This window comes from Cucurbita maxima, unplaced genomic scaffold (assembly GCF_002738345.1).
Source record: "Cucurbita maxima cultivar Rimu unplaced genomic scaffold, Cmax_1.0 Cma_Scf00017, whole genome shotgun sequence".
Classification (NCBI taxonomy): Eukaryota; Viridiplantae; Streptophyta; class Magnoliopsida; order Cucurbitales; family Cucurbitaceae; genus Cucurbita; species Cucurbita maxima.
In genome coordinates this window covers 507,251-517,337 of record NW_019272033.1, presented here as the reverse complement: position 1 = coordinate 517,337, position 10,087 = coordinate 507,251, and the positions used below count along the sequence as shown (strand labels likewise).

The 10,087-nt window shown below is 36.9% G+C and overlaps 2 protein-coding genes across 3 annotated transcripts in view; one reads left to right on the top strand and one right to left on the bottom strand.

The window, feature by feature from the left end:
* LOC111491834 (serine/threonine-protein kinase HT1-like) overlaps positions 1-4,520 on the bottom strand; it is a 9,698-nt gene extending 5,178 nt beyond the window's left edge. The window contains exons 1-2 of the mRNA XM_023140888.1: positions 4,283-4,520; positions 2,760-3,742 (exon numbers count right to left, since the gene is read on the bottom strand). Of these exons, the coding sequence (XP_022996656.1) occupies positions 2,760-3,661 (902 nt within the window). The 5' untranslated portion in view covers positions 3,662-3,742; positions 4,283-4,520. The remainder of the gene's footprint in view (positions 1-2,759; positions 3,743-4,282) is intronic.
* A 4,373-nt stretch (positions 4,521-8,893) lies between these two features.
* LOC111491724 (ethylene receptor 1) overlaps positions 8,894-10,087 on the top strand; it is a 6,002-nt gene continuing 4,808 nt past the window's right edge. Inside the window, exon 1 of one of the 2 annotated variants that reach the window (XM_023140724.1) lies at positions 8,894-9,208. The gene's annotated coding sequence lies outside the window, so the exon portion shown is untranslated. Of the gene's footprint in view, positions 9,209-9,387; positions 9,494-10,087 lie in introns of those variants that run through there. The other variant, XM_023140725.1, reaches the window with a different exon arrangement.

Here is a 10,087-nt window from a genome sequence, read left to right as displayed (position 1 = left end):
TTTTTTTTTTTTTTTTTTTTTTTTTTTCCTTTTTTTTTGGTGATAAGAACACTGCCCAAAAACTTTCACCAGGGAGCCAAAGCCACACAGAACCCTAAAAGTTTCTCCCAAATCTTGAACAAAAGGATACCTCCATAGAATGCAGTCCAGATCTTCGAACACTAGTTTGAAAAAAACATGTCATTGAGGTCAAAGCATAAAAGAAGAGGATTTCTAGACCATATTAGTTCTCACGAGGGCAACCAACCATAAGAAAACTTTGACCTTCTTTTCACTTTCTAGAACTTTGAGAAGAAAGGGGGTGGGAATGATGATTAGTAAAAGAGACCAGGTTAGAAAAAGGAAACAATGTCCCAGAAAACACGCTGAAGGAATCAAGAGTTTAAGTTCTCTTATCTCTAGATCCTAAAGAACCAAAAACCTAAGGTAAGATGAACAATCGTCTTAAAGAAAATCAAATCAGTGGCCTCTTAGACCAATTAGGATCTCATAAAATGTATTTGAATAGCAGAAAGGCCCCTGTATGGGGAGAAAATCCCAAGGTGGTGGCTGTCTATCTACCAAGCATATTATAAGATGAAGATTCAAAAAGCCGATAGGTTTCCTGATTCTAGTTTCAAGTATTTGAGAGACAAAAAAAAGTGTTTGGTAAATGTTTTATGTTTTTTGTTTCTAATTTTTCAGAAACGTTTCCGAAATTATGTAGAAATTTTGGACAACAGTAAAATCATGTTTCTTGTGTAGTTTTCACCTTGACCAATTGGATCCAAAGGAAGATCCGAGATTTAAATTAATCCACCAGTCAATAGATTATGGAATTCGTCAACAAGACAACCTCTTTCAAGAGAGTGACAACGCAGGAAAGGTTTGATATAACCTTGTCTTTCAAATTCTAAGCGTGATGCCTCAAGTAGATAGTTGCCCTCAAGAAGATTGGTAAAAGACTAGGAACACAAGGAAAGAGAGAATTAACCTATACAATGCGATACTTTTTTCATTTCCCATATCTTATTGTTAAGGTGCATCAAGGCACACACACCCATGACGGAGGCGACTTGCAACTTACCTTCTTTGCCACATTAGCCATCATGGCATTGACCTTCAATGAGGCATGCATGGCTTTTCACAGCTCACATCAAGTGACATCTTTCATGAAATGCACAGCACTTTTTGAACACACATCCCACCACAAGAAAATATGTTGGGATAAAAGAGCTATAGATGATATGTTTTGAAGATTTCAAATTTTTTTGACAGTGTACTACATTAATGGTGGATCTTTTACCAAGAGTCCTCTGAAATAAAATGCGACTAAGACCCTAAATCTGTATTATAAACAACAATTTAAACCATCATACTTGTAATCTTGATCTTTCACCTTCATAAACAACTCATGTAAAGGAATATCATACAACCCCATTCACATGGAATTGGCACATACGTTCAAAAAGGCCCATACCCCTCCTGATCAGTGATGATTAAGAGGCAGCTAGAGGCAATACAAATACCAAAGAACTAACATTTTCTGATGTAATCATTCTATTATCCAACCTCACTCCACACCCCACAAACAAAAAAAGGGGCAAGAAATGACCCAAAAATTTAAAATCAAAGGCATCATAATGACCAGTAATGAACAGAAGAAAAATGTTATAAGCGAAAGCTAAGGATGCAGAAGATCAAATCCTAGTTTAGCAGAAATCAAATATTGCTGATAAACCATATTTGCATATTGCATTCGTATATTCAGTTAAAGAAACATAATTCTGAACATATTCCCTTATACTTGCTTTTCCTAAAAAAAAAAAAAAAAGGAAAAAACATGTCAACATTTCTGACAAAAAAGACAACATTTTCTCCAACCAAAAGAGAGAGAAAAAGAAGAGACAAAGAACTGGCTTAACAATCCTGATCTAATCACTAATTCTACTTCTAAAGAATGGTGACTGGAAAAGCCACGAGACCCATATGGGCCACAGTCAAACAAACATGTGCAGAAATATGTATTTATATATGTATAGATACGTGTACAGTTATATGTATATGCATGTATGCATGTGTGTATGCGTCAAAGCTATAAATTTACATTGTGAAAATGCAACAGAGTTATGCTGCCTTAGAGGAGGCACACGATCTTTGACACATTATCTAGTAAGATAATATTGTTGCACCAGCAGCAATACAAATGCAATCAGAATCACAATTAGGAAAAATAAATGAGAAACAAACGTCAGCACATTAAACAAACCAGTGTTAAAAAGCACATAAGATTGAAAAATGCCAGGGAATCTAGTACAGAAGGACGCTGAAACTAGTGCTAGAAAATCAAATTTTAGAGTTTGCATACCATGCTTACAATGAATTGTATAAGAAAGGAGATCAAACAAATTATGAACACGCATGAGAACTTTTGGATATTATACCTAAAACATGGAATATATTCTCCTTTCTATTCCATCACAACACCAACAACAATGATAATAAATAAACAAATTAAATAATTTTACTTCTTTTCCTTTTATAGTTCTAAAATAGCAACCATAGACTTATACATGAAAGGCCCTTGAAGTTTTATAGGACCTTGAATACTTTCCAGAGGCATTTATTTCTTGGCCAATCTTCTTTTTTCTTAGTCATATGAAGCTACTCAGTCCCATTTCAAAAATAATTTTTAGAAAAATGCCACAAACACGTATGCAGAAAATATTTGGAAAAGATGTAGATTATAACAGCAAACATCCAAGTTTAATAATACTTACGGAGCCATCCAGCGGTAGGTTCCAGTCTCAGGTGTCATGCCCTCTGTCTGCACCTCAATCCGAGCTACTCCAAAGTCAGCAACTTTGATAGACTTGTCTGCAAAAATCAAAAGGTTATCTGATTTCAAGTCCCTGTGAATCAACCCAAGGCCATGAACATATTCCATCCCCCTGGCAACATCCAAAGCTTGTTTGACAGCTAATTTCAATGGGACAGAGCGACTTTGTCGCTTCATCAAGAACTGCCTAACTGAACCACCCTTTGCATATTCAGTAACAATGCACCAAACCATTGGCTTATGGCATGATCCAATAAACCGGACAATATTTGGGTGCTTCAGAGTAGCAAGCATCATCACCTCCTGCTGATATTGCTGTTCCATTAACTGAGCCTTCTCTACGTCATTCTCTGGCCTCTCCAAGATCTTGATAGCGACATCTTCGCCATCATAAGTACCTCTGTAGAGTTTTCCAAAGGCACCTTGAGCAAAAGCCTCCCCCATATTAAGTTTCCTTAAATCAAGAGTCCACTTCTCAAAATTTTCAAGACCCTGGGTGGGTGTATTACTATCAAATAAAGCTCGGGCTAGTGCATCATCACTCAGGTGATGTCTAACTCTTCCACGATGGTTAACACTATGTTGAAAAGTATGGTTATCATTTGCACGCCGCCGCAACCCTTGGTGATTTAAGATCCGAGTATGAGACTCATTCGATCCAACACTGCTGTTATCTAAAGACATGGCAACTGACCCTCCATCATTGCTCGTTTGCAAGCTTGCAAAGCTGTCAATAGACATATTGGTTCCCTCACCAAGTTTATGGTAAAACCCTTGTGATAGATCATATGCATGCTCGTTTAAATCGATCATTCCAGGGAATTTTTGACCACCCTCCAACATTTTTCCACTATAAGAGAACCCTTTGATTCCCTTTATATCTTTAGCATCACCGATGCTAGGTCCACAGATGGCTAATAGAATCTGTACCAAACAACCAAATGGAAAAGAAAGAGCATTCTTGAGTAAAAACAAATATTTGTTTGTATTACAGACTTAGCAAACAAAACAACTAACATGTAGCGTACTAAAAAGTTAAAAAAAAAAAAACAAACAAACAACAAACAACTCTAGTACAGACCTCCATGAAACTTAAGCAAACAGGGCAAAGAAAAATCATGAAACAAAACCAAAAACAAAAGCCCTTTTAGCATAACCCTCCCAACTTAAAAAATCTCAACAAAAAACATCCGTGTAGATTTCTAACCATTTCGAAAATTAATAGATTCACAACACTAGCTAAACAATCCAAGCCAACTAAGTCAAAACCCCAAAAAAAAATATATATATAATAACAAACTAATTCGAAGACTTCGGTAACAACCCAGTTGAAAACTTGAAGTTTACCACAAACTAAAACTCAACATCATGCATCAAACATCAGCACAATTTAGCAAAACAGAAGCATCCCACAATCGAAGAGAAGGAGACCCCAATTCATGAAGTTTAAAGTCAAAAAGATACCTGGATCAGGAGGTCAAAGCGTGGCAATTCCGATGTGCCAAGTCCTCAACACCAATTGAAGAAGCTAAGAACAGATCGAATCGAAAAAAAAAACAGCGGAAAAGGAGAAAAATCCCCGAAGTCGAGTATGAAAACGAAGAAGAAAGTGAGCGGAGGAAATTGGCTATGAACTATAGAGAGAGAAGGAGAGAGAGAGAGAGAGAGAGAGAGAGAGAGCTCCACAAGTCTTCTTGCTTGTTTTTCCATTTTATTTCCTTTTTTCTTCATTTTAATTTTAATTTTATTACAAAGACTGTTGAGAAATCATTCCCTGTATACACTCACACTCTATTTCCGTATTTCGTCTTCTCCTTACGGTTTAGTCGTTGAAATTACGGCACCAGCATCCATTTAAAGAGCGCCACGTGGATTTTCGCATAGTTCCACCCTACTCTACTCTCACTAGGCGCGTGTGTACGTGAATTTTTCTTAACCTTTACCTTTCCTAAATATTAATCTTCCACAAAAAATTCCAATGCTTTTTATTTTTTTTAAATAATGAAAAAATGAAGTTTCAATTTAATTAAAAAAAAAAAACCTATATCATTAATTAGCTACGGTCTCGTTAAAATTTGACGAGTGGAATCCTCTATCATAACTTCGAAAAAGAACATCTGCGTATTTACTCGAGAAAGAAAATCGGATAAGATTCGTTTGTTTTATTTATGTTGCTGGCCAAAACGGTTCATAACCGTGGGATCGTAAATTGTTCGATTGTCCTATATCTTTAATAACGAAGATTTATATTTCATCTTGAATGTATGGTAAAAGCGAATCTATATCAGATATGTAATTTAAGGTAAGTAAATACACATTTTAAATTTTAAGTTCGTGACTCAGAAAATTGGACAAGTGTTCAATACGTTCATTGCATTAACGAACGGATAAATATATATTCTTTTTAAAAATTTTAACTACATGCTTTAGATTTTATTAAATTTAAATTAAATTGATTAAATATTCTATATTTAATTTAAATAAAATTCACCCATTAAACAAGAATAGAGTGAATATTTCAAAGCTTACTCATTTGAAGTTTGAACAAGAAACAAAATTTAAGCCCTACATTAAAAAATTAAAAAAAATAAATAAAACTGAGAATTAAAGTTAATTAATTTTATTTTGAATTACAAATAATAGTGGGGTGATTATATGCACTTAATTAAATATTGGGCAAAATAAAAACTTTTAGATGGCAAAACTTAATTAAATATTCTTGTTACATAACGATACCCTATGTGACCACACAGCTCTTAAACACTCATTTACCTAACAAATGATCACGGGCTTTACTCTAGTCTCTAAGCGTATAGCTCTTGTTGTGCACAGTATTTGGTAGTTAGCTTAGTCTGCGCAATGCTAACCGGTATCCAAAGATGAGGCGTTACCTCCATAGACTCTGTATCAAGTGGGGACAACATGGTGAGCGCTAGCCTACTTGTCATTTATGAGAGGTTAGCTGGCGAATTCGTCCAACCGGCCATGAAATTACCCAAGGTTGAAGGGTGCTACTCCCCGATACGTGCCAACTCCACTGGTTACCCCACATGATCAACATCCTCCCATAGGACAGATCTTCCATGTAGAGTAACCACTGACTACCCCCATGATCAATGCCCTACCACACGATGAATCTATAGTTCAAGGTAATCCATCAAACCACTGAGTCACACATTTCTAACCAGTCTCATGCCTAGCTCAACGGTACCATATCGAAGGGAAAAGGGAAGCAAGGTTCTTCATATACTATACCAGCTCTATCGACCTAAGAGGCTACCTTTCTCATTTTTGAATGTCGTGGAGGTCTGTTAGGTTGTTAGGGGCGTCTAGGTGGTTTAAATCACATCTCTCATTTCTATGACATGCTCTCCTCAGGCCAAATCGATCTTTGGGTGCACATAAGTCTAAACCTCTAATTGCTCACGATGCTAAGGTGCAAGGTCTACTGGAAGCGTAATGACCTGGGTCAACAGTAAACCACACTAGTTGTAGCGCCCTAATCTCAACTAACTCCTCTCATGCATGCTTTGCTAAGAAGATATTCTTATCAATCACCTAAGCGCGTAATCCATGATTTAAACTTCACCTTAGTAATATTTGGGTATGAAGAGGTCTAATGGATGCTTAGGTCAACTAGGTGGCTTAATGCAAACTTCCAACTCGGCTACTTTGTTTTGACTCCTCCAGTCATTCTTAGTTTGGGAGCACTAGGGTCAAGACCCTTTGTCCGTCACTCACAATCTTAAGGTGCTCGGTCTACTGAAGGCGTCCTGACCTAGGTCATCATCTAGCCAACCTAATTCTAACGCCCTAGCTTTGTGCAGATAAACACGCTAAGAGAACACACAATTAAACACCTGGAGCTACACACATACAAGCAAACAAAGCTCAAAGAAGAGATAACATCCATCAATCACTCAGAGCACAAATCACAGTAGCTCACCTTCTTTATAACGCAGTGAAGAGTATGTAAAACATCATTCATTGCAAATCTAATCCTAGGGGTATTTTTGTAAATTCTTACCTCAAGCTTACCACACTCATCCATATTGCCTAAGTGGTATGCATATTTTCTTTCTAGTTTTGCCTAATACATAAAACAGCATGGTTCTCCTACATCCAACTTAGGGACATAAGAGTAAATATCTTCATTAAGGTCAAAAATAGCCTGGATAGTGTCGAAAAATAGGGATGAACCACAAATAGTTAAAAATCGAGTCAGATAGCCGATTGAGAGTTGCGGAAGCACGCAGAGCCGAAGTCAAGCCAAAACAAGAGGGTGCGGGTTGCGATTGTGAGCTAGGTCGGGTTCACGGGTACGGAAAGCAGGCACGTGGATTAGAGCTAGGTTGGGTATGCAAAACGATATGCGGGTCGTCGCAATAGTCGGCCGAGGCTTGTGGGTCGCGCACACGAGTTGGACCAGAAGGAGGCGTCTGATGGGTGCTGGATTTTCTGGATTTATTTTTCCATGTATATATTGGAAGTTATTAAACAAAATAATAAAATAATAATAATAATAATAATAAATTAATTAATTAAATAAAAGCATTTATAAAATAAAATAATTTAGAATCATCTCGGCTTATACTAATTATAATGAATCATCTTAGTACCCTTTGCACACTGACATGACTAAGTTTATAGCATGATTTTGATATCAAGTTAGAAATTACTATTTCCACAATGGTATGATATTGTCCAACTTAGCCAATGTGAAACTTTCATCAAAACGATTCTCTCTCCAACCAATGTGAGACCTCACAATCCACTCTTTTGGGGGCTACCGTCCTTGTTGATACACTAATCGATGTCTGACTCTTATAACGTTTGTAATAGTCAAAGCCCACAACTAGTAGATATCATCCATTTTGGTCGGTTACATATCATCGTCAGTTTAATGGTTTTTGAAATGGGTCTAGGGAGAGATTTGGCCCTAAAATCATTTAGAAAATGGAGAAAAACATATCACACCGGTCGTATTGGACCAAACTAGTTTACTCGAACGGATCAGTTGAACCTATCGAACCGGTTCGTCTTCTTCCTTGCGCCTACATGCTTACCAGTTTCCTAGCTTCTAAATTTTTCCTCTAGCAACTCAAATTATCAAAGACAAATTTGAAGGTATAGCCATAGAAGAACACAAATTAAAAACTCCAAAAGTTAACCTTTAACTCTGATAAGCTCTGACAATATTGTAAATTCATAACTATTAAATATAAATATAAATTTATTTCTAGTGAATCTCTTTTAATAATCCTAATTTTCCAACCTAACATAATTAGGAATCGAGAAAATAGTATTAAACCGACCTTAAATCTTTTTGATAAGGTCAAATTCAATTTCGAGAGGGTAAAAACATAGAAGTCAGTATAAAGATGTTTAACTTGAGTCGAGCGAAGCCAAGCCGAATGAGCCAATAGAAGGGCACACATCACACGCGTATAAGGCTAGAGTGCGCATGGGTCGTGGTTTTGGGTCACGCGTCGTGTGAGCATAACTTCAATTTCGAGTACAATATATTCATAATTTTAAAATTAAGAACTAAATTTATAATTAATCGAAATATTTTCAATGCTTTAAATAACACGTGTGTTTTTGTTAAATAAATAATAAATATATAATCCACCATTTTATGTTAGATCTAATTTAACTGATTAAAATATATATTTTTATAATAATTTAAAATAAAATTGAGAACGCAAACCCTAATTGGAAAAGAGGTAAATTTGGGGAAATTTGTATTCCATCCATCACTACTTAAAAGGGGAATTTTTATTGTTTATCACTAAATTCGTTATTGATTAATTAAAGTTGAGGCCCCACGGGGAAAAAAGTGCATAAAATGGGGTCCTAATCCATCACCATCGATTCTCTTAAACACTAATTAATTAATTAATTAGGGGTATTAGGATGGTGCATGAATCTGAGTATTAATAGATTAATTAATTAATTTTCCAAAAAAGAACATGAATAAAATAATGGGCAGAGGGAGAAATGGGTTAGCGACGAAGGACGTGGATAAAAGGGGAAGGAAATGGATTGCGAGAGAGAGAGAGAGAGAGAGAACCGACGTTGACTTAAATGGTTTCCTTCTCAATTTCCCCACTTTCCGTTTGCTTGTCTTACAACTCCCCAAACCCCACCCCACCCATAAGAAGTTAGAGAGAAAAGTTAGAGAGAGAGAGAGAGAGAGAGAGAGAGAGCTGAAATTTAATTGAAAATCCCCAGAGACATTGGATTTGGACTCTAAATGCCTTTCTGGGTCTGTGAAATTTGAGAGAGAAATGGTGGAACAGAGAAGATTCGTGGGCGTAAACGAGAAGAACCACTGATGCCGCCTTGTGGGCGTTTCTTTGTTTACCTCAAATGCGCAGAAGAATCCAGGTAATTGATTGATTAATTGATTGATGGATTGATTATTGATCGATTGATTGATTATTGATCGATTGATTGATCATTCTTGTTTTGATTTCTGGTGTTAGTTAACCCAGAAGCTGTTTTGGGGGTTAGGTTTTTGAAGTGTTCTTAGTTCGAATCATTTGCTGATGAAATGGGTGCTGCGAATGTGTGTGTGTGTGTGTGTGTGTGTGTTTTGATCTCAAGCTAGGAGCGTTGTTATTTCATCTGGATTTTGGGTGCTGGCGATCCTCCAATCGGTTGAATGGTTGAGTATGTTCTTGAGCTTTTTTAGGTTGAGATTTCCTTGATGTGGAATGAGTTTATTTTCTTTTGCAAATATGGTGGATCTGGTGTCTGTTGTGGTTATGAAATTATGATATCAACTATGGCTGTTGTATACCCAGCCCTATAACGAAGAACAGAGGATTTCGTCTAGAAGATTTATGCAAAACATTAAAAGGGTTTTGTTGGTTGATTTTGAAGATAAACTTTAGTTTAGAAACAGAAGTAGAATGCCCCTGTTCGATGTATTATCTGATTCGTTTGTTCTCTAGGGGTGAGGTGGTGTTGATAGTTCCACTGGGAAGGTTTTCTTCTAAGGAGGTTGGACACAGACGCGGACATGACACTGTGAGGTACCACCTCAGTTGGGGAGGAGAACGAAACACCCTTTATAAGGGTGTGGAAACCTCTCCCTAGTAGACACGTTTTAAAAACATTGACGGAAGCCCAAAAGGGAAAGCCCAAAGAGGATAATATCTGCTAGCAGTGGGCTTGTGCCGTTATAAATGGTATCAAAGCCAGACACCGGGCGATGTGCTAGCGAGGAGCCTGTTTCCTAAAGGGGGGGGGGGGGGGGGGGGG